Source organism: Geotrypetes seraphini, chromosome 4, assembly GCF_902459505.1.
Source record: "Geotrypetes seraphini chromosome 4, aGeoSer1.1, whole genome shotgun sequence".
In the NCBI taxonomy this organism is placed as follows: Eukaryota; Metazoa; Chordata; class Amphibia; order Gymnophiona; family Dermophiidae; genus Geotrypetes; species Geotrypetes seraphini.
This window is the reverse complement of record NC_047087.1, coordinates 141,208,663-141,233,184: the sequence shown is the minus strand read 5'-3', so window position 1 is coordinate 141,233,184 and position 24,522 is coordinate 141,208,663. Positions and strand designations below refer to the sequence as shown.

At 44.8% G+C, this 24,522-nt stretch overlaps 1 protein-coding gene across 2 annotated transcripts in view; it reads left to right on the top strand.

Annotated features, from left to right (window-relative positions):
• The window catches only part of LOC117359654 (septin-7-like), a 202,241-nt gene that overhangs the window by 55,527 nt on the left and 122,192 nt on the right, over positions 1-24,522 (top strand). For both annotated transcript variants that reach the window (XM_033942850.1, XM_033942849.1), the window contains exon 4: positions 13,356-13,456. In XM_033942850.1, the coding sequence (XP_033798741.1) occupies positions 13,356-13,456 (101 nt within the window). The remainder of the gene's footprint in view (positions 1-13,355; positions 13,457-24,522) is intronic.

Genomic DNA, 24,522 nt, shown 5'->3' with positions numbered 1-24,522 from the left:
GTATAATTAAAAAAAATGGATAAGATAACATGAGAAGTGAAATTGTCATGAATCAGAGGGATACATACCCTGTAGGTCCTAAAAGCAGACTTGTGGATTAGATATAAACTATGAAGGCAGTGGCATATCTAGCATATGTGACACCCGAGGCCCATCATTTTTGACACCCCCCATCTGTATGAAAAACATGATTTTTAGTAACCACACATCACATAAGAGTGTACCTAGGAAAAGGCAGCATCTTTCATATTGCAGTGAGCAGTACATCAATACACCCATTGTAAAACTAAACAAGCCAGACTAGTACAGGTCAATCCTACACAGTCAATCCTAACTGAAAACCATGTCTTTCGAGCACACAGAACACAGAAAACACCTTCGCCTAGTATGGAATATGTAATCACAAACTAACCCCTCTCCCTTTTACAAAACCATAATGTGGTTTTTAGCCATGGTGGTAACAGTTCAGACTCTCAATTACCACCATGGCCGATGCTAAAAAAACGCTCAACAGTTTTGTAAAAGGGGGGATAAAATAGAAAAACGTAGACATAGGTTAACTTGAACCACCAAGAAGCTGGACTCTGCATACAATGCAACACCACAGAAACAGCGATGCATCTCCCCTAAAGCAAAAAAATAAATAAATATAATTTTTTTCTACATTGTCTTCTCTGGTTTATGCTTTCCTCATAGTCTTGTCATTCTCTTCCTTTCATCCACTGCCAACCCTCTCTCTGCTCCTTCTATATATGGCATCTTCTTTCCTTGTATTCCCCTTCCATCTCTCCCTTCACCCCTATTATTCTGGCATCCATCTTCTTCCCTTTCCTTCTCCAATGGTCTGGCATCTCTCTCCTCTTCTTCCCTTCCCTCTCCCATACCCCCATGGTCTGGCATTTCACTCTCTCCTCTCCCTTTCCCCCACTTCCATCAGCATCTGCCCCCTTTCTTCCCTCCAACCCAATTCCATCCAGTATCCTTCCTCCTTATGTCTCTCTCTCCTTTCCCTGCACACCAATTCCATCAGTATCTGCCCTCTTTCTCTCCCTCCACCACCCTTCCATACCACCATGACCCCCTTTTTCTCCCTCCACCACCCTTCTATGCTCCTCTCTCCCTCCAATCCAGAAAGGTCCCATGATGACTGCTTCTGTTGCCTCTGGAAGATGTAAGTGACGTTGGAGGGGGTGGTACGGCAGACGCAGGGAGTTGCGGCAAGGTTCCGCAATGACTGCAGCTGCCGGTCCACCCCTACCAACGTCACTTACGTCTTCCGGAGGCAGAGGCGGCAAATGCAGTCACCGCGGGACCTTCCTGCAGTTCAGTGCGGCTGCCGACTCTGCTTCGGAATAAGTACGGCAGCCGTGCTGAGGTGCAGGTGCCATTTAGAGCAGATTGGAAGGTTCTGGATCCAACGGCTGGCACCCGGGGCGGTCTGCCACTGTATAAGGGGATAAAAAATAATAAAAGAATGGATAACTTGACCGATTTAGACATGTCATACAATTATAACCACAAAAATATTTCATAAAATGTAATTCTAAACTCAAAAGACTCCAGACGAAAAGCAGACTATAGAAAGGAAACCAGAAAAGACCAAACACATATTACTAAGATCCAAATGCTAAAATCGGACATGTTCATTATGAAGAGACGTGTGGATCACCGCTAATTATAACGAGTGAGTCTTTAAAATATGAGACAGTAACAGATAGCCAGACCTGGTGGACGGAAGTGACAAAATACTGGAGCCAAAACCAGAGCACCGTGATGAAACTTGAATGGAAATATGGATACCTATTTATACTTTTGAGTAAAATTGCGATGCGAACATGTCATAGAAAAGAATAAATAATATGTAAACTAAAAACCAAGAACAACATATTGTAACACTGAACTTAGAATTAATGAAATATCATGCTAAAAGAATTTAACCCCCCACCCTAAAATAGGGCATATACATACTTAAAATAATGGCTGGTTACAAACAGTATGCCTAGACTATATAGACCTAAACAGGGCAAAAGTAAACGTATGGGAAATGAACAGCTGATATTCAGAGTGTATCTTGAAAACATAAGCCGATAGTAGCTCAAAGACAAGCCGACCAGGTAGATGAAAAGTGAACCTGGGAAAGATCTAAATTATTGTTCAAATGAGCTTCTATTTAAACCAAAGAATAAAACCACAGCACTCAGGAAAGTAAAAAAGGGAGAGTAAAATGGACTTACCGAAAAGGTCTCTGCACTGATGAGATAAACTCGTACGCAGAATAAATGTGAACACGCGACAGTGGGGCTATGATATTTGATCCGTTGAAAGAGGCGCCAAAAAAGTGTTGGCAGTGGATTGAATCCACACTGATAGGGGAGGGGCATCGGGCTGTTAAAAAAATGCTGCTTTAATAAATAAATGAAAATACTGGTGAAAAACTAAATAAAAAACCAAAACCATGATAAAATGCCGAACTTGACTGCAAGTGGTAGTGAAAGTAACATAAGGCACCCGTAGTACTTTTAATGCCAGAAAAAAGAAACGTGCTGTACATGAGGAGAAAAAGGAATTAGGTGCTAAGATGTAAAGTGCTGGCCCCTCACCGCACCACTTGATAAAACTAAGGAGCGATGTTCTAGAGCAGGGGTGCCCAACCTTTTTGGGCTTGCGAGCTACTTTTAAAATGATCATGTCAAAATGATCTACCAACAATAAAATTTTTTAAAAAAACACAAAGCACACTGAGAGAAAATGCTAATTATCATTCCTATTCCGGGGTTTTTTCAAAGAGGTCAAAGCAGATGACTCTATGCACTGTCACCTCACTAACAACCATACAAAAACAGACAAATACCCCCTCCCTTTTTACTATACTACGACAGCAGTTTTTAGCGCAGGGAGCTGCGCTGAATGCCCAGCGCTGCTCTCGACGCTCATAGGCTCCCTGCGCTAAAAACCTCTATTACGGTTTAGTAAAAGGGGACCATAGTGTAAAATATAGACAGCAGATATAAATTCAGATACATTTTGATCACTAAATTTAAAATAAAATAATTTCTCCTACCTTGTTTGGTGATTTCATATGTCTCTGGTTGCACTTTGTTCTTCTGACTGTGCATCCAATCTTTCTTCTCTTCTTTTAGCCTTTATGCTTCCTCTCCTCCTGACCTCATCCCCCCCCCAACTTTTTCTTCCTCTCTCCCTGCCCTCTCTTTCTTTCTCTCTTCATGCCCCCTTTCTTTTTTTCTGTTTCTCTTCTTTCCTTTTGTCTCCCTACCTGCCCTCTTTTTTTCTTTCTTTCTCCCTCCCTGCCCTCCCCCAAGGCACTGCCACTGCCGCTGCCATCGGATAACAGGCCCCCAAAGCTGCCCGCCGCTGCCCAAGCTCTCCCTGCTTTGGGCCAACCAGCATTCCTCTCCCCGACATCAATTCTGCCGTTGGAGAGGAAGTTCCGCTGGCCAGAACTTCTCCGACGGCAGAATTGACGTCGGGGAGAGGAAGGCTGATCGACCCAAGATTGACCTATTGGGAGAAATGCTGCTGGGTCCTGCCTTTGCGGAAACAGAAAGTAGGCAGGACCTGGCAGCAAGAAGAGCAAATTGCAAAGATGACTGACCTGACCTGACTGACCTGTCTCCTGCCTTAGCCCGCGAACGGGGCTCTAACATGTGCGTGCCGGCTTCCCTTCTCTCTTCCCCCCCCCCCCCCCGACATAACTTCCGGTTTCAGAGGGAAGAGAAGGGAAGCCGGTACAAGCACACGTTAGCTCCTGGAGCATAAGTTCTCCAAGCCGGTTTTTTTTTAAATGTTGAGCAGCGGCAGCAGCAGCAGAATTCAGGCGCGGATGATAGCTGGGCAGTCATCTAAATTACCTGGGCGGACCGCCCAGCTAAAAGGCCCTAGGGAGAACACTGTATATTTTATTAATAAACAATAACAGCTTACAAGAATAAACCTTTCACCATATGGAGTAACAGAGTATAGGTATATCAAGCCAGCTTGATGGAATCTTGGATCTGTTCTGCCTACATAATCAAAAAGACTATCTTTTATACATTTTTACTAGCCTGAGGCTACTTTGGTGTATATTACATTTTTAGTTTCTATTGGTTACTTAACAAATGTCATTTCACTTATCAGTTTATTAATTGGTTAATAATTTTGCTTTTCTTGAGTCGTACTGTGCGCAATGCCCTGTTTACTAAAAATGCTACCTTTTCCCTGTCAAATGTCATTTTAATATCAAGGTCATCGATTTCTGAGCAATGGGCCTGCCTATTTCAGGATTTTCTTGTATAATAGTTAATTTTATATTCATGGTCAATAGTATGTGCTTAGCTCTTATAGTCACTTCCTTATTTTTATGATACTTCAGCAGATGTCCATGTTAGTTGCTATATGAAAAGATAAGTTCCACTTGACTTGCTTTCTCAGCATTTCACTTGCTTGACTTGCTTATCTCAGCAAGAACAGATATGTTCAGGGTGTATTCTCAAGCCTTTAAACAGTGTTGGCCTATTTCTATCATTCTGGGGATTTCAGAGGGCCTATCTTCACCTCCAGTGTCATGGAGGTCTTAAAGTCTTCACCTATACACACCTGTACAGGCATTCTCTTCTCTTTCCCTCTGTCCTCATTTCACAGCATTTGATGTGCTGTTATGCGATGTCAAGAGGAGACTTTCTGACATATTTGAAGTAGAGTATCAAGTGTCTATTGAGGCACAAAGGCACAAGTTTGGGTCATGTGCAAGATGGCCCCAATGAACTCTAGAGTGGGTTTTAGAGGCGATTTCTCATAATTGACTGCAAATTCTAGGAGTTTGAATGAATGAACTGTTGAATTCATGGCTAGATGAGCTTCTTAAGGTATTGGGGCCTTGATCAACCAGTTATCTAGGTAAGGGAACATGTGAAAACTGTGTGAGTGGAGTATTTCAACCACTACTACTAAGCATTTTTGAACATTCTGGGTTCTGATGCCAGTCCAAATGGAAGCACCTGATATTGAAAGTGGTGTGTTCCCACTTAAAAGCAAAGATATTTTTTGTGGGCTGGGAGGATGGGAATGTGTGTGTAGGCTTCTTTGAGATCTAGAGAGCAGAGCTAGTTCTTTACCAGCAGTGGTAATAGGGTTCCCAGAAAAACCATTTGAAATTTCTCCTTCACAAAGCAGTGTTCTCCTCAGAAATTTTTTCCAGCCGGGTGGCATGAAAAAGTAGCCGAGTGGAGCGGGAAGGGGAAATTTGGTAGTGGGGAAAATTAAGGGCTCCTTTTACTAAGCTGCAATAGCGTTTTTAGCTACATGGCTAGAAGTAACGCCAGCTCAATGCTGGCGTTAGCGTCTAGCACGTGCGGCAGTTCTGTGTGAGCTAAGCGCGCGGTAAAACCGCTATCGCAGCTTAGTAAAAGGAGCCCTAAATGTGTACTATTTGTATTAGTTAATTATTATTAGTTATTTTCCAATGCTCAATGTGACTGCCTTTTTTAAGGTTTGACACTTGTTCCATAATATTTTTATTAAATTTAAGAAGTATCCAATTCTAGAAGTGAATAATTAGATATTTGCCCTCTTTCAAATATAGAGTATAGAGCAGCGTCTCTCAAACTTTTTAAACTCCGACACACTAAACGGAGCAAATGTTTTTTTGTGGCACACTAAATGCAGCAAATGTTTTTCATGGCTGGAAAAAATTTCTGGGGAGAACACTGTTGCCGTTAGTTTTCAAGGTCCAATCACGCCAAGGAATGATGCTTATCTGGGCAATTGTATAATGAAAAGAATGGATAAAATAACATTAAGAAGTGAAATTGTCATGAATCAGTGGGATTCATACCCTGTAGGTCCTAAAAGCAGGCTTGTGGATTAGATATAAACTATGAAGGCAGTGGCGTACCTAGCATATGTGACACCCGAGGCCCGTCATTTTTTGACACCCCCCCATCTGTATGAAAAACATGATTTTTTAGTAACAATCCACACATCACACGAGTGTACCTAGGAAAAGGCAGCATCTTACATACTGCAGAGAGCAGTATATCAATACACCCACTGTAAAATTAAACAAGCCAGACTAGTACAGATCAATCCTACACAGTCAATCCTAACTGAAAACCATGTCTTTCGAACACAGAAAACACCTTCGCCTAGTATGGAATATGTAATCACATACCAACCCCTCTCCCTTTTATAAAACTGTAATATGGTTTTTAGCCATGGTTGTAATAGTTCAGACTCTCATAGCATGGCCGGTGCTAAAAAAACACTGTACAGTTTTTGAAAAAGGGGGGATAAAATAGAAAAACATAGACAAAGGTTAAATTGAATCACCAAGAAGCTGGACTCTGCATACAATGCAACACCACAGAAACAGCGATGCATCTCCCCTAAAGCAAAAAGTAAATAAATAGAATTTTTTTCTACATTGTTTTCTCTGGTTTCTGCTTTCCTCATAGTCTTGCCACTCTTCCTTTCATCCACTGTCTACCCTCTCTCTGCCCCTTCTATATGGCATCTTCTCTCCTTGTATTCCCCTTCCATCTCTCCCTTCACCCCTATTATTCTGGCATCCATCTTCTTCCCTTGCCTCCTCCAATGGTCTGGCATCTCTCTCCTCTTCTTCCTTTCCCTCTCCCACACCCCCATGGTCTGGCATTTCACTCTCTCCTCTCCCTTCCCCCCACTTCCATCAGCATCTGCCCCCTTTCTTTCCCTCCAACTCAGTTCCATCCAGTATCCTTCCCCCTTATGTCTCTCTCTCCTTTCCCTGCACACCAATTCCATCAGCATCTGCCCTCTTTCTCTCCCTCCACCACCCTTCCATGCTCCTCTCTCCCTCCAAACCAGCAAGGTCCCAAGATGACTGCTTCTGTTGCCTCTGCAACATGTAAGTTGGAGGGGGTGGGCCGGCAGATGCAGGGAGTTGCGGCAAGGTTCCGCAATGAGTGCAGCTGCCGGTCCACCCCTTCCAACATCACTTACGTCTTCCGGAGGCAGAGGTGGCAAATGTAGTCATCGCGGGACCTTCCTGCACTTCAGTGCGGCTGCCGACTCTGCTTCGGAATAAGTACGGCAGCCACGCTGAGGTGCAGGTGCCATTTTGAGCAGCTTGGAAGGTTCTGGATCCAGCCGGCTGTGTACCCCCCTAGTGCTGGCACCCGGGGCGGTCTGCCACTGTATGAGGGGGCAAAAAATAATAAAAAGAATGACTAACTTGACCGATTTAGACAATTATACCCACAAAAATGTCATAAAATGTAATTCTAAACTGAAAAGACTCCAGATAAAAAGCAGACTATAGAAAGGAAACCAGAAAAGACCAAACTAAGATTCAAATGCTAAAATCGGACATATCCATTATGAAGAGACTTGTGGATCACTGCTAATTATAACGAGTGAGTCTTTAAAATATGAGACGGTAACGGATAGTCAGACCTGATGGATGGAAGTGATAAATACTGGAGCCAAAATCAGAGCACCGTGATGAAACTTGAATGGAAATATGGATACCTATTTATACTTTTGAGTAAAAGTGCGATGTGAACATATCATAGAAAAGAATAAATAATGTGTAAACTAAAAACCAAGAACAATATATTGTAACACCGAACTCAGAATTAATAAAATAACATGCTAAAAGAACTTAACCCCCCCCCTAAAATAGGGCATGTACATACTTAAAATGATGGCTGGTTACAAACAGTATGCCTAGACCAGGGGTGCCCAATAGGTCGATCGCGATCGACCGGTGGCTTGCCAAGGCAAAGTGAGTCGATCATCCAGGACTTACTTTGCCTTGGTGATCTATCGGGCCAATCAATCTTCCTCTCCCCGACGTCAATTCTGCCGTCGTAGAGGAAGTTCGGGCCAGCCAATTGCTGCTTGGCTGGGCGGAACTTCCTCTCTGACGGCTGAATTGACGTCGGGGAGAGGAAGACTGATCGGCCCGAAGCAGAGAGAACATGTGGCGGCGGCGTTATCCATTGGTGGCGTTTGGGTCCTGTTCCCTGATGGCTGCGGCAGTGGCAGAGGCTTGGGGAAGGGCAGGGAGAAAGAAAAAAAAAAGGGGGCAGGCAGGGAAACAGAAGGAAAGAAGAGAAACAGAAAAAAAGAAAGGGGGCATGAAGAGAGAAAGAAAGAAATGTCAGGGAGAGAGGGAAAAAAAGTTGGGGGAGGGAATGAGGTGTGGAGGAGAGGAAGCATTCAGGCTGAAAGAAAGATTGGATGCATAGTCAGAAGAAAGTGCAACCAGAGACTCATGAAATCACCAGACAAGGTAGGAAAAATGATTTTATTTTAAATTTAGTGATCAAAATGTGTCTGAATTTATATCTGCTGTCTATATTTTACAATATGGTCCCCTTTTACTAAACTGCAATAGTGGTTTTTAGCGCAGGGAGCCTATGAGCGTTGAGAGCAGCGCTGGGCATTCAGCGCAGCTCCCTGCGCTAAAAACTGCTATTGTGGTTTAGTAATAAGGGAGGGGGTAGGTATTTGTCTATTTTTGTATGGTTGTTACTGAGGTGACAGTGCATAGAGTCATCTCTTTGACCTCTTTGAAAAATCCCCGGAATAGGAATGATAATTAACAATTCTATGCGTACAGTGTGCGTTGTGTTTTTTTTAAATTTTATTGTTGGTAGATCATTTTTACTTGGTCATTTTAAAAGTAGCTCGCGAGTCAAAAAAGTGTGGGCACCCCTGGCCTAGACTATATAGACCTAAATAAGGCAAAAGTAAATGTATGGGAAATGAACAGCTGATAATACAGAGTGTATCTTGAAAACATAAGCCGATAGTAGCTCAAAGACAAGCCCACCGGGTAGATGAAACCTGGGAAAGATCTAAATTATTGTTCAAATGAGCTTCTATTAAAACCAAAGAATAAAATCACAGCATTATCCCAGGACAAGCAGGCAGCATATTCTTAACGCATGGGTGACATCACCGACGGAGCCCCGGTACGGACATTTTTCACTAGAAAGTTCTAGTTGGCCGCACCGCGCATGCGCGAGTGCCTTCCCGCCCGACGGAGGAGTGCGTGGTCCCCAGTTTCTTCGTTTCCGCGGAGCGAAGAAGACGCATGTGGTTTCAACGGCCGTTGAAAACTTCCTTTTTGCCTTCCCGCTCGCGTTATTTTCTTGTTTTTTCTCTTTTTCCCTTCGGGTTTCTTTTTCCATTCTAAATAGTAAAAAAAAAAACTTTGTTTTTTCTTTATTTTTCAGGCCGGCCCCAGCGGGGCCTGTTGCCATCATACAAGCCTCCGGCTTTGATTTTGCGGAGGCTGTGTTTCCCTTCATGCCCCCTCAACCGGGCTTTAAGAAGTGCCAGCGGTGTGCACGCCCGATCTCTCTCACTGACCCACACAGTTGGTGCCTACAGTGTTTGGGTCCAGAGCATCGGGCTGACACCTGCACTCGCTGTGCCACTCTTAAGAAATGCACCTTAAAAAATCAGCAGATCCAGCAGAACATCCTTTTCGGTACCGGATCTGCTATGGAAACTGCCGCGACGTCGACGGTACCGCAAAAGACGGCACCGACCACTTCGACAACGCCCGATCCTTCCTCGGGGTCGCTGGCACCAGGTAAGCCGGCTAAGAAGCCTTCCACCTCCATTGAGCGCCCACCTGCCACAGTGGCGACGCCGGTTCTCCCGGCCTCACGCCGACCCCGCAAACACTCCACCCCGATCTCGGTGAGTGCCTTGTCATCGGCCTCCTCATCGCCGGGGCGTGGAGCAGCACCTATGGAACCGAAAAAGAAAAAAGCGGTACCGGTGCCACCCCTGGATGACCGCATCGCGGCCATACTCCAAGACAAATTGCAGGAACAGCTGCAGCAACAACTCCAGCACCTGCTACCGACCCTATTGGCACCACTTCTTTCGGTACCAGACCGGCCCGAGCCTCGCACCATCCCACCGGTGTCCACCCCCTCGGTGCCACTCAACACTTCCATGCCAATCCTCTTGGCTGAACCACTCCGTTCTCGTCCTGTGGTACAGACCCGCTCTGAGGTCGATCCTCCTCGGGACCAGGAAGGGCACCGGTCTCCCCGGGACCCAGAATGGCACCGCTCTTCCCGGGACCGGGGGTCAACACCGGTCTTCCTCTCCCGGTACCGTCTCCATGCGCTCTGGCAAGTCTCTTTCTAAGACCCGCCACACCGAGCCTTCCACCCCGACATCTCGGCGTGCGCACACTGATATCAGGGACCCGGACTTATGGGAAGAATCCCCACCCGGTACCGAGGAGGGCGAACAGAACTCCCTGGCCGACAATCTCAGCAGCATCCTTCAACCTCACGAGTGGACTCTGGATCCCCCCACACTCCGCTCCATCTTTGCTCTGTGGGGCACCCCTCAAGTGGACCTCTTTGCAGCTCCTCACAACCATCAGCTGCCCCAGTTCTGTTCCAGACTCTTCTCTCCTCATCGTCTGGCCCTGGATGCATTCCTGCTCGACTGGACGGATCGGTTCCTCTATGCCTTTCCTCCACTGCCTCTGATGTTGCGGACGTTATTCAAACTCCGCAGGGACAAAGCCACCATGATTCTCATCGCCCCTCGGTGGCCTCGCCAACACTGGTTCTCCCTCCTACTCCAGCTCAGCTCCAGGGAGCCCATTCCTCTTCCTGTGTTTCCTACTCTACTTACACAGCAGCATCAGTCTCTACTGCATCCCAATCTGTCCTCGCTCCACCTGACAGCTTGGTTTCTCTCGGGCTGACCTCTCCAGAGAATCTATCTCAGCCTGTCCGTCGTATTCTGGATGCCTCAAGGAAACCGGCCACCCTCCAATGTTACCATCAGAAGTGGACCCGGTTCTCCTCTTGGTGTCTGCTTCATCATCACGATCCCACCTCATTGGCTGTGGAAACCGTACTGGACTATTTGCTCTCTCTCTCCGACGCTGGCCTCAAGTCGACCTCAATCAGAGTCCACCTCAGTGCCATCACTGCGTTTCATGAGCCTATCCTCGGAAACCTCTTACGGCTCATCCCCTGGTTTCCCGGTTCATGAGAGGCCTCTTCAATGTCAAACCACCTCTGAAGCCTCCTCCAGTCGTCTGGGACCTGAATGTGGTTTTATCAGCACTCATGAAACCTCCGTTTGAGCCTCTTGCCACAACTTCACTCAAATTTCTTACATGGAAGGTGCTTTTCCTCATTGCCATCACCTCTGCCAGGAGGGTTAGTGAGCTGCATGCACTGGTTGCCGACCCACCTTTCACTGTTTTTCACCATGACAAGGTGGTTCTGCGTACCCATCCTAAATTCCTTCCCAAGGTGGTCTCGGACTTTCATCTCAACCAGTCCATTGTGTTGCCTGTCTTTTTCCCTAAGCCCCATTCTCATCCTGGGGAACAGGCGTTGCATACGCTGGACTGTAAGCGTGCCCTTGCTTACTACCTTGACCGTACCAGGGCTCACTGCTCATCTCCTCAGCTCCTTTTGTCCTTCGACCCTAACCGTCTAGGTCGTCCTGTCTCCAAACGGACGCTTTCCAACTGGCTTGCCTGCATTGCGTTCTGTTATGCTCGGGCCGGTCTCTCACTGGAAGGTGCTGTCACGGCCCACAGGGTCAGAGCTATGGCTGCTTCTGTGGCTTTCCTCCATTCCACGCCCATCGAGGAAATCTGCAAGGCTGCCATTTGGTCCTCAGTTCACACATTCACTACTCACTACTGTCTGGATACCTTCTCCAGACGGGATGGGCACTTTGGCCAATCTGTATTACACAATTTATTTTCCTAATGGCCAACCATCCCTCCTCCCTCTCTGTTTGCTCTGTTGGAGGTCACCCATGCGTTAAGAATATGCTGCCTGCTTGTCCTGGGATAAAGCACAGTTACTTACCGTAACAGGTGTTATCCAGGGACAGCAGGCAGATATTCTTACGACCCACCCATCACCCCGGGTTGGCTTCTTAGCTGGCTTATCTTAACTGGGGACCACGCACTCCTCCGTCGGGCGGGAAGGCACTCGCGCATGCGCGGTGCGGCCAACTAGAACTTTCTAGTGAAAAATGTCCATACCGGGGCTCCGTCGGTGACGTCACCCATGCGTTAAGAATATCTGCCTGCTGTCCCTGGATAACACCTGTTACGGTAAGTAACTGTGCTTTCCGGAAATTAAAAAAGAGAGTGTAAAATGGACTAACCAAAAAGGTCAATGCATTGATGAGATAAACTCATATGCAGAATAAATGTGAACACACGTCAGTGGGGCTATGATATTTGATCCGTTGAAAGAGGCGCCAAAAAAGTGTCGGCAGTGGATTGAATGCACACTGATAGGTGAGGGGCATCGGGCTGTTAAAAAGGCTGCTTTAATAAATAAATGAAAATACTGGTGAAAAACTAAATAAAAACCCAAAACCATGATAAAATGCCGAACCTGATAGCAAGTGGTAGTGAAAGTAGCATAAGGCACCCGTAGTACTGTTAGTGCCAGAGCTGCTTAGAATAAAGAACCGTGCTGTACATGAGGAGAAAAAAGAAAGAATGAGGTGATAAGATGTAAAGTGCTGGCCCCTCACTGCACCACTTGATAAAACTAAGGAGCGATGTTCTAGAGCAGGGAGCTACTTTTAAAATGACTAAGTCAAAATGATCTACCAACAATAAAATTAAAAAAAAACCACAAAGGACACTGTACGCATAGAAAATGTTAATTATCATTCTTATTCTGGGGTTTATCCAAAGAGGTCAAAGTAGATGACTCTATGCACTCCGATTGACCTGGAATGTTTGGAGCAACTTGAAGACAGCTCGGATGGTGAAATACAACATATATCCACCACTCCCCCGAAAAAGAAGGCCCGAAAGGAGAAGAACATTGTGGTAAAAAACAATGTTAAATATTGTAGATGGTGTTTTACATTGAATAATTATGTGAATAATGATATAGAAAAATTAAAACAATTTTTCACTGATAGTAAATATTATATCATTGGTAAAGAGAGGAGTTTAAAAGGGACTAGGCATTTGCAGGGTTATGTTAATTTTGGGAAAATGAGGGAAAGTCTGTTGAATTTTAATTTTAATTTCAGCCTGTATGCTTCCTCTCCTCCACACCTCATTCCCTCCCCCAACTTTTTTTTCCTCTCTCCCTGACCTTTCTCTCTTCATGCCCCCTTTCTTTTTTTCTGTTTCCCTGCCATTTTGCCTGGCACCAAGTCAGGTTCATTAGTCTATAATTTTCCAGATCACTTTTGGAACCTCTTTTTTTTAAAAATTGGCATTACGTTGGCCATCCTCTAATCTTCTGGTACCATGCTTGATTTTAAAGATAAATTGCATATTACTAACAATATCTTGGATTAAGTATGCGAGCCTTCTTACTTTTTTTGTGTAGGTGGAGCAGTCAAAGGTCCTAGTGAAGGAAGGTGGTGTGCAGCTTACTTTGACCATAGTGGATACTCCTGGCTTTGGTGATGCTGTGGACAACAGTAACTGGTGAGTAACCAAATGTTTGTAGACTAGGTATTTCAGGAGTCAGAATTCAAGTTCAGTGCTTGAGATGTCTCTGTATTACCACAAAAAGTAGCAATGCGAGGCCGACAAGTGCTACTTGCATCTTAAAATACAGGTACAGTACACCACTGATTTTCTGGCAGTCCTGGTTCCAAACCCTTGCCGGCTGAATCAACAGTGGTCACCTTTAGAACACACTCTAACCCCACCACCTCTCCTTCTTTCCCCCTATCCCCCTATCTTTTTAAATCTTCACTTGTGGTAAGCAGCCTGCTGCTCACACCGGCTTCAGGTATCCCTCTAATTTCACTTCCTGGACCAGGAAGTTACGTCAGAGGGAGAGTCGAGGCTGGCACGAGCAGCAGATTGCAGCTGCTGCTTGCCACTGGACTAAAGGAGATGCCAGACCATCCGTTGCTGGAAAATTGATGGTGTATCTATTCTTAATTGCAGGAAAATAGATCACTGTATACATCAGATTTTAGTTTAACACACACATTTGTATTCAGAATGGGATATAATTTCTCCGAGCACAAGCAGGACAGAAAGTACTACAGATGGTGACATCAATGGAGTCTGAGTACAAACGTTGCCCAGCATTCAGATAAATTCTTGATGCTTTTGCCAGGCTTGACTCTAATTAGAAAATGAAGGATGTGGGAGGAGCATTTGTGCTGGGGACTCCCTTCTTAGCTGTTCCAGTCTGCTTTATATCTACTGATTACATCAGGCCAAAAGTGCTGTTTCCTGCTTTTATTGGCAAGTGCTGTTCTCTGCCATTTGAAAGGCAAAACAGCTGATATTTTCCTGCTTCTACTGGAAAATGCTGTTCTCTGCCGATTGAAAGGCAAAACAGCTGATTTCTGAGCTGCTGATTACATCAGGCAAAAGAGAAGTCCTCTATTCTTGCATAAGGGGGCCTTTTGGCTTCCTATAAGAAGACCGTGCCTCTCCTGTTTGAATTGGAAGTGCCTTTCTGTGAGGAGCGTTTGTGCTGGGGACTCCCTGCTTACCTGTTCCAGTCTGCTTTATATCTGCTGATTACACCAAGGCAAAAGTGCTGTTTCCTGCTTTTACTGGCAAGTGCTGTACTCTGTCGTTTGAAAGGCAAAACAGCTGATTTTGTCTGCTTCTACTGGCAAGTGCTGTTCCTTGCTGATTGAAATCCTCTGGAGGAAATACCTCAGAAAAATTTTAGGGTTAGATAAGGAAACTACTTTAAATTTTCCTAAGTGTTGTTATATTCCCTTAAAGAAAAAACTCCCAGGAGAACAAGAGGTTGATCAGTTGATATCCACCGAAATAGAATAGACACACAAGATGTTATATCAACCAGATCAACCCTTTTGGTTTCTTGTCTTTCTGAACAAGATAAATCTTTAATAATGAAAATGTACTTAAAAAAAAAATAATAAGATGAGAAGTTCTGTGGAGCTAAGGTGGTGATGTTTCCAGACGTGGCCAGGATGACTCAACTTGGGCGAAAGGCCTTCTTGGCTATGAAACCTAGAGTGATTGCCCTGAAAGCCATGTTCTTTTTAAAACTTCCTTGCAAATGTGTATTGAATGTTCAGAATAATGATTTTATATTCTGGGATCCACTACAATTGGAAATATTTCTGAAAGACCATGAGAATGTACAGTCCTGAAGTGGAATAGAACTAGTTAGTAACGCACATAAAATTTAGGATCATTTGGTCCAATTATTTGATTGAATGTGTTTCCTATTTCTAGTTTAAGAAAAAGTCCTCCCTTGAAAAGGACTCAGCTATTATTTGATTGAATGTGTTTCCTATTTCCGTTGAAGAGGACTAGATGGATTTGCTGTTTTTTTGTTAGTAAGTTTTCCTTTGACTGATATATAATGATCTCCATTTTCTTTGTTGTTTTATGGATTTTTTAACAAGTATAACTTATGGGCAAACTTGGTGGACCGTCCAGGTCTTTATCTGCCATCATTTACTATGTTAACTATGTAATTCATTCCATAAACCATCTAGTCCTGTTGCCCTACCCAAAGGGGTATGTCTGATAACATAAGCCACTTCATCCTCCGAGAATGGAGAATCCTCCTAAAATCAAGCAAAACCCTAGGATAGGGTCTCTGATTCAAATATATGTCCCCTGCCAAAGGAAGTTTTTGCGGTGCAGAATAAAGAACTTGAAAATAGCGCTGGAAGACGTCGGCCATTTTGTTGTCCTTGCATACGAGTTGGCCTCCATCATCCCAGAATAGTAATATAGGACAAAATCCTTTCACCTGTCAAACCAAGTTAGCCAGTATTTTCCCACTTTTGTTTCCATGCAAAGATAGCTGATACTTAAAATGCCAACAATTTGACAATGCGCTTATGAATAAGTTCTTGAAGTGCCTGTTGTGAAGCTAATAAGAGGGCTTTGTTAATACCGGTTGGATGAATACCATACCATCGGTGATCTTCCCTAACTTGGTGTTCTAAATGCAGTATCTGTCGATCTCTCCAAATTCTTTGTGCTGGAGTAAGCCAAAATCTCTCCCCATAAGACCGCTTTGGCCACTTATTCTTTCCATTTATTATGTAAGAACTGATGAATCTCCATGTCTGAATATAAGGAAAGGGGAAATTTCCATTGATATACCTTCTGAACATCCCCTGGAAATTCCAGAGTAAGAAGTATTATGGCATGATCTGAAACATCATAGCCTCACAGTTCTGCAGAATGAACCTAGAAAAAAGAGTCTGATATCAACCAGCAATCTATATGGGACTGCATTGCATGAGCACATGACAAGTGGATAAAATCCTGGCCCGCTGGGTGTAGCACCCGCCATATATCCAATAAGGCCAGAGAGGAGGAAAACAAGGGGAGACTCTTATCTGGAGTATACCTATCATGAGGCAAAGGACTGGACTTTTCCATGATAGGATCAAAAGGTTGGTAAAAATCTCCCCCCACTATGATAGGGAGATCCTGCTGAAGAGTCCTCACCCCAAACATTAGGAGCATAGATGTTACATAAAATTAACTCTTGACTATTGAGAGTAACTCTGGCTATTGGGTATCTTCCTTTTGGATCAGACCATATTTTATGAGTGGTAACATTCATTCCTTTCCTATACAAAATCATCATTCCTGCCTTTCTATAAGAAGCTGGGGATTCGAGAATCTCTCCAACCCAACAGCATTTCAATTTCAAGTGTTCCACAGTAGGCAAATGAGTTTCTTGTAAAAAGGCAATATCAGCCCGTTAATGGTTTAAAGCACATAAAATTTTTTGCCTCTTTATAGGAGATACTGTACCATTGACATTCCAGGATACAAACTTAACCATAGAGGAGCAAGAATAACTTGAGTACAAATGCAGAACAGAAGGGAGCCGTCTCAGCCATCGGCTCCCCTCTAGCAGAGAAGATAGAGGCTCAACCAAGCATTTGAGTAGCACAGAAAATGCAGGAAGAATACACCAAAAAAACACATAACCAAAAGGACCAAGGTCCCATACACACAGCATCAGCCATGCTAATCCCTAGCCACACCAACACACACAATCTCCAACACCTACCACCCATCCCAAGAAATCCCCCAGAATATTACAAGTGTCTAGACCAGGGGTGCCCACACTTTTTGGGCTTGCGAGCTACTTTTAAAATGACCAAGTCAAAATGATCTACCAACAATAAAATTAAAAAAACACAAAGCACACTGAAAGGCAGAGAAAATGTTAATTATTATTCATATTCCAAGGTTTTTTCAAAGAGGTCAAAGTCTATGCAATGTCACCTCAGTAACAACCTACAAAAATAGACAAATATACCCCTTCCCTTTTTACTAAACCGCGATAGCAGTTTTTAGCGCAGGGAGCTGCGCTGAATGCCCCGCGCTGCTCTCGACGCTCATAGGCTCCCTGCGCTAAAAACTGCTATTGCGGTTTAGTAAAAGGGAGCCATAGTGCAAAATATAGGCAGCAGATATAAATTCTCAAAACGGACACATTTTGATCACTAAATTTGAAAATAAAATCATTTTTCCTACCTTTGTTGTCTGGTATGAGTCTCAGGTTGCACTTTCTTATTCTGACTGTGCATCCAATATTTCTTCCCTTCTTTCAGCCTCCTGTATGCTTCCTCTCCTCCAGACCTCATTCTCTCCCCCAACTTTTTCTTTCTTTCTCCCTGTCCCCTTCTTTCTTTCTGTCTCCCTGCCTCCCTTTCTTTCCCTCTCTCTCCCCATGCCCCCTTTCTTTCTCTCCCTGCCCTCCCCCTTTCTTTCTTTCTCCCTGCTCCCCCAAGCCAATCGGTTTGCCGCCTCTGCCACCATTGGGGAACAGCCCCCAAGCCACCGCCGCCCGAAGCTCTCCCTGCAGAAGCGTCGTGCTGACCAGCATTCTGCTCCCTGACGTCAATTCTGACGTAGGAGAGGAAGTTCCATGCCAGCCAGGCATTTTTCCCCATTCCATCCAGCCTGAGCCCCATCTCTCCTTGATCCAACATTTCCCTTCTGTGTGTGTCAGAATTACCATTCCACCTCTTTTCCAGCAACACCCTTCTTTGTCCATCTTACCTATATCCCTGTCTCACCACTTTTTCAGAATCTTCATTTGTCTCTGTCCTTGTCTTTATCCCATGTTCACCATTTGCCCTTTCAATATCTTTATCTCCCCCCTTTTTCAGCATTACTTCTGTGTCTCTATTTCACCTCCTCTTTTTCAGCACTACCTCCCTTCAGCATTGCTCTCTCTCTCTCTGTCCCTATCTCCTCTCCCTCTTTTCAGCATTGCTCCATCTGTATCCCCATCAATCCTCCATTTCAGTATTATTCCCTCCGTGTGCCAATCTAGCCTCTTTCAGCATTGCCTCCCTCTGTAAACCCATGTAACCCCTTTTCAGGATTTCTCCCTCTATGTTAAATCACCACCACCCCTCCTTTCAGCATATCCCCTCTGTATCTCTATCCTTATTCAGTAGGTTCTGCTTACCCTTTCTCTTCTTTGTGTCACTATCTCCATTTTTAGCTTTCCCCCCTTTTACTTTGTTACTACACCCTATAGCCAGAATCTTTCCACCCTTGGGGCAAGAACAAGCTCTTCAGGAGGGACGGACTACACCTGAGCACGGCGGGAATTAGACTTCTAGCAAACAACGTCAGGAGAGGCATAGAGCAGGCTTTAAACTAAGAAGAAGGAGAAAGCCAACAGTCGACCAGGTGTCGATGATTTGGAAGAAGGTATCCCGAGAAGATACTGAGTGGGAAAAATGCTGGGGAGACACAACGGGCAAACAACAAGAGTTGACTGAACAAGAGGATGATAAGAAGAACGTAACAGAGGGAAGACAAAATGGGCAAAAAACAAGAGTTGACATGACAAGAAAGGGATGATAAGGACGTTGCAGAGGAAAAGGAGAAGAAGACAAGAAAATGACAGGACTTAAATTGCATGTATACTAATGTGAGGAGCCTAAGGAACAAAATGGGAGAATTAGAAATCATGGCCATAAAAGAGAACCTAGACATCATTGGGGTCTCTGAAATATGGTGGAATGAAGAAAATAAATGGGACATAGTACTGCCGGGGTACAAACTCTATCGCAAAGATAGGTCGGACCAGAAAGGAGGAGAAATAGCCCTATACATAAAGGACAACATACACTCGATCAGAGTGGACACAGCGGCAACAAGAAGGAATGGGCCCGAGATAAAGATGGGACTGTACTATTGTCCACCTGGGCAAACCGAAGAAAACGATGAAGAAATGGAAGCCGAAATGAGGTGGGAATGCAAAAACGGTAACACCATTGTTATGGGAGACTTCAACTATTCCGGGATAGACTGGAGTCTTGGAAACTCAAAATGCGCTAGGGAAACCAGATTCCTGGAGGCAATACAGAACTGCTTCATGGAGCAGCTTGTCAGAGAACCGACGAGAGGGAATGCCACTGATCCTAATGGACCTGATCCTAAATGGGCTAAGAGGACCAGCAAAGGAAGTGGAAGTAGTGGGACTATTAGGAAACAGTGATCACAATATGATCCAGTTCAAAGTCAAAGTAGGGATATCGAAGGGGAAGAGAACCACAGCGACAACTTTTAACTTCAAGAAAGGAAACTACGAAGCGATAAGGGCAGTGTTAAGAAAGAAACTAAGGAACAGCTCAAAGAAATCACAGACTGTGGAGCAAGCCTGGTCTTTATTTAAGGACACAGTGAGCGCAGCGCAAAATCTGTATATCCCCAGATTTAGAAAAGGATGCAAAAAGGACCGAACAAAAGACCTGGCGTGGATAATTAAAGAAGTGAAGAAAGCGATAGGAGATAAGAAAAAATCATTCCGGCTGTGGAAAAAGGACAAAACCGTGGAAAACTGGAAAGAGCACAGGAAACATCAACAAGAATGTCACCGCATAGTTAGAAGAGCAAAAAGAGAATATGAAGAGAGGCTAGCCAAGGAAGCACGTAATTTCAAACCGTTCTTCAGATATGTTAAAGGGAAGCAGCCAGCAAGGAAGGAGGTGGGACCGCTGGATGAGGGAGATAGGAAGGGAGTGGTGAAGGAAGAAAAGGAAGTGGCGGATAGACTAAACATGTTCTTTTAGTCAGTTTTTACAAGAGAGGACACATCCAGCATGCCGGAACCTGAAAAAATCTTTAAAGGAGATTAAGCAGAAAAGTTAACATCCATGGAGGTAAGCCTCAAAGACGTGCTCAAGCAGATAGATAGATTGACAAATTTCCGGGCCCGGTCGGAATCCACCCTAGGGTATTGAAAGAGCTAAAAGAGGAAATAGCGGAGTTACTACAGCATGTTTCTAATCTATCCCTGAAGACAGGGGTAATCCCGGAGGATTGGAAGATAGCAAATGTTACACCCATCTTTAAAAAAGGATCGAGAGGTGACCCGGAGAACTACAGACCGGTAAGTCTGACTTCGGTTCCGGGGAAGATGACGGAAGCGCTGATAAAAGACAGCATCGATGAGCATCTAGAAAGGAATAAACTGATGAAAACAAGCCACTATGGCTTCTGCAAGGGAAGATCATGCCTAACAAACTTATTGCACTTCTTCGAAGGAATAAACAAGCAAATGGACGAAGGGGCCCCATAGACATCGTATACTTGGATTTCCAGAAAGTCTTCGACAAGGTACCCCATGAACGCCTGCTTAGGAAACTAAAGAACCATGGGGTAGAAGGGGATGTACATAGATGGATCAAAAATTGGTTGACGGGTAGGAAACAAAGGGTAGGAGTGAAGGGCCACTACTCGGTTTGGAGAAGGATCACGAGTGGTGTTCCGCAGGGGTCGGTACTCAGACCGCTGCTGTTCAATGTATTCATAAATGACCTAGAAACAGGGCTGAAGTGCGAAGTTATTAAATTCGCAGATGACACAAAACTTTTTACTGGGGTTAGGAATAAAGAGGACTGTGATGATTTACAAAGGGATCTGAACAAACTGGGAGAGTGGGCAAATAAATGGCATATGAAGTTTAATGTAGAGAAATGTAAAGTCTTGCATGTAGGAAACAGAAACCCAAAGTACAGGTATACGATGGGGGGGGGATGGTAATGGGTGAAAGTAGCCTAGAGAAGGACTTAGGGGTACTGGTGGACAAAACAATGAAGCCGTCAGCAGCGGCCTCAAAGAAGGTGAATAGAATGCTAGGTATAATCAAGAAAGGTATTACAACCAGAATGGAAGAAGTTATCCTGCTGTTATATCGGGTGGTTGCACCCGCATCTGGAGTACTGCATCCAATATTAGTCGCCGTATCTTAAGAAGGCTATGGCGATACTTGAGAGGGTTCAGAGAAGAGCGATGCGACTGATAAAAGGTATGGAAAATCTATCATATGCTGAAAGATTAGAGAAACTGGGCCTCTTTTCCCCGGAGAAGTGGAGTCTTAGAGGGGATATGATAGAGACTTACAAGATCATGAAGGGCATGGAGAAAGTAGAGAAGGACATATTTTTTCAAACTTTTGAAAACTATAAGAAAGAGAGGGCATTTGGAAAAATTAAGAGGAGACAGGTTCAGAACCAATGCTAGGAAGTTATTCTTCACCCAAAGGGTGGTGGATACCTGGAATGCGCTTCCAGAGGGTGTGATACGACAGAGTACACTACTGGTTTTCAAGAAGGGATTGGATGATTTCCTGAAAGAAAAGGGGACTGAAGGGGATTGAACGGTACAGATAGAGGATTACTATGCAGGTCCTGGAACCGATGGGCCGCCGTGTGAGCAGACTGCTGGGTGTGATGGACTTCTGGTCTGACCCAGCAGAGGCACTGCTTATGTTCTTATGTTCTCCCTCCACGCCAGCCCAGCCCGGTATGACATATATCCTTTTGTTTCCCTCCCCTCTCTCTTTCTCTCTCTCGTTCTCCTCCCTCACCCACGAGTCCTGCTTCTGACCCTCTCCCTTCCACATGCATTCAGCCACACACCCTGCCCTGCGGCCCTCTTCAGCAACTCATCAGCAGCGGTGATCAAGACAAGTTGCCGACATCGAGGCCTTCCCTCTGTGAGTTCCGCCTTTGTGGAAAAAGGAAGTTGAAACAAATTAAGCGGGGCTCGCAGAGGGAAGGCCCCGATGTCAGAAGCTTGTCTTGATCACTGCTACTGATAAGTTGCCAAAGAGAGCCATGGAGCAGGGGGTGTGGCCGGGACAGGTAGAAGGGAGAGGATCAGATAGGAAGGCTGCTGGAAGAGGTTGAAGCTCTGGAGCATGACACCGACCCCCGGGCAGGATGATTTCTTTTTCAGGTTGCTGTTGCTGCTGCCCCCTCCACCCCCCCCCCCCCCCCCAAATGACAAAAAACAGACTAAAGTGTCAAATTGAAAAATCTGTCCGGATGCCCGGTGTCGTCATCTTTGACGTTGGGGAGAGGAAGGCTGATCAGCCCGGTAGATCACCGTGATCGACTTGTGTTGCCTTCCCGATCTACCGGTCGATCGCGATTGACGTATTGGGAACTCCTGATCTAGACCAAGTGCAGACCAGGATAACGGTGGAGGTCCATCCCGTGCCCACCTGCCTCCCAACTTCCAGGAATAAACCTGACAAGTCCCATTGCAGTACAGCCCTATTGCATTATAGTCCTTAGAACACTGTTAGCAATGTATGTGGTTGGCATATCTCTATCCCCTGATATGCAGGGATGAGAACAAAGAACTAATAACCAGAAAAAAATAGAACCAGCGTCAGAGGCATCAAGAAGGAGCAGACCCAGTCCTTAGTGAAACAGCTGGCATGCAAATGTCAATGCATGTTCGAACTGGCAGAAGCTATGCCGCTACTCCAAAAAGAAAAGGGAAAAAAATCCCCAGGGCCAGAAACATTAAAAGCCATTGATTGGACCCCGTGGAAAAGATCCAAAAAAACAAAATCCCAAAGGAACAAACTAAGTAGCCGATAGCCAAACACATGGAGGAGGAGAAATGGAAAAAAAGAAGAGAAAAAAAATAAAATGCCTCCAGTACTTGGGTCAAATAATAGAGAGGCACAGTGCGACAGTCCAAACAATAGCATCTCTAGAAGACAAGTCTAATGCAGGCCTCTCGAGCCCTGAGAGTTAAAGCAGCCCGTGAAACAGAGCGCTGTTCATGAGGGCTGCTAAGGAGTGGTGATCCATAACGGGCCACATGTAGCCAGACAAGTCTAGAAAGAAAGCAGCTCTAGGTATCTCAAGGAAATCATAGTCGCATGGTCATGGTGCATTAGCGCATCGAATATCATGAAGTCTGAAGAAGAATCCTTCCTAGAGAATACAATCGCCAGTAGGTGTTGCAAGTCAAGGTGTGGACTCCGCCACCCAAAAGTTGTTTCACAAAAAGAGAGGCCTTCAAGGCTGAGTCAAAGAAATGAGTCTTACTAGCATGTTGGATCTTTAGAAGCAGTGGCTAAAGAAGAACAAAAGGTATCTGCTTTTTATGCAGGCTTGCACAGGATTCCGCAAACTGCTTCTTCTTGGCCGCCAGCTTCGCCTGATCGCCTGCAATATCTCCAAAGACTTGCAGACTTTCACAATAAAGTTCAAATTTCTGACCAATTGACTTTCCTGCCAAAATTCAAATTGGTGGACTGCCCTGTTCCCAATCAGGTCAGTGAACTCACTATTTCCAAAGTCACACTGCAGACTTCAGAGCATACCCTGAAGAAAGCCATAGCATGATAGCTGAAACGTTGGGTTCTACTTGACAAAGACGCAGCGAGACCCAGAAACCTGCAACAAGTATAACCATTCTTGGCTGTGTGGCTTCCTGGTGTCAGGGCCCCAAACAGTGTGCTCTTTCAATCCTGAGAGGGTCCGCCTTTGATTGTAATTGCAAAGCGTCCACCAGCCAAGATTCCAAAAATGATTGTAAATCCACATCTGAGATCGATTCAGGAATGTCCACCAGGCATAAGTTGCTGCGCCTAGATCTATTCTCTAGGTCTTCCAGTCTAAGTTCAAGTTGTTATACTTGTGAAGTAACCGCAGTTTGTGTTTCTTGAACTTGAAGAAAGGTATCTTCCAGATCAGAATTCCATTGTTGATAGGTACCAAAGTCCATTCTAAGCTTACTCATCTAGAGCAGTGTTTCTCAACTTCTTCAAGCCAAGTAGCCTCTAAGTCTAACAAATATCAACGGAGTACCCTGCCCAAGCTCTGCCCCTGACCCCACCCCATGATAATAGTACTAATTGTAATGCAATTTCTTCCATTCATTTTTCAGATACAGTACTCCCCCGATATTTGCGGAAGTTCTGTTCCAGGAACCCCCGCGAATGTTGAAAAACCATAAATACGGTTTTTAGCAGGGGAGATAGGAGAGGGTAGCTGGAGCGCCGGCGAGTGAAGGAAATCACTCGCGGTATGGTGCGACTGCCTCTTCCTGTACTAAGGTCGGGCCTCACCAATCAGGAGCGGAAAATACCACGAATGATCAGGACCGCAAATCGCAGACTGCAAGTTTACGGGGTAGCACTATACACACAATATAATCTTATTAATTCATAATGCTAACCACAAAATTAAAAAAAACACAAAAGCATACTACTGTATATGCAGAGGAAATGTTAATTATTT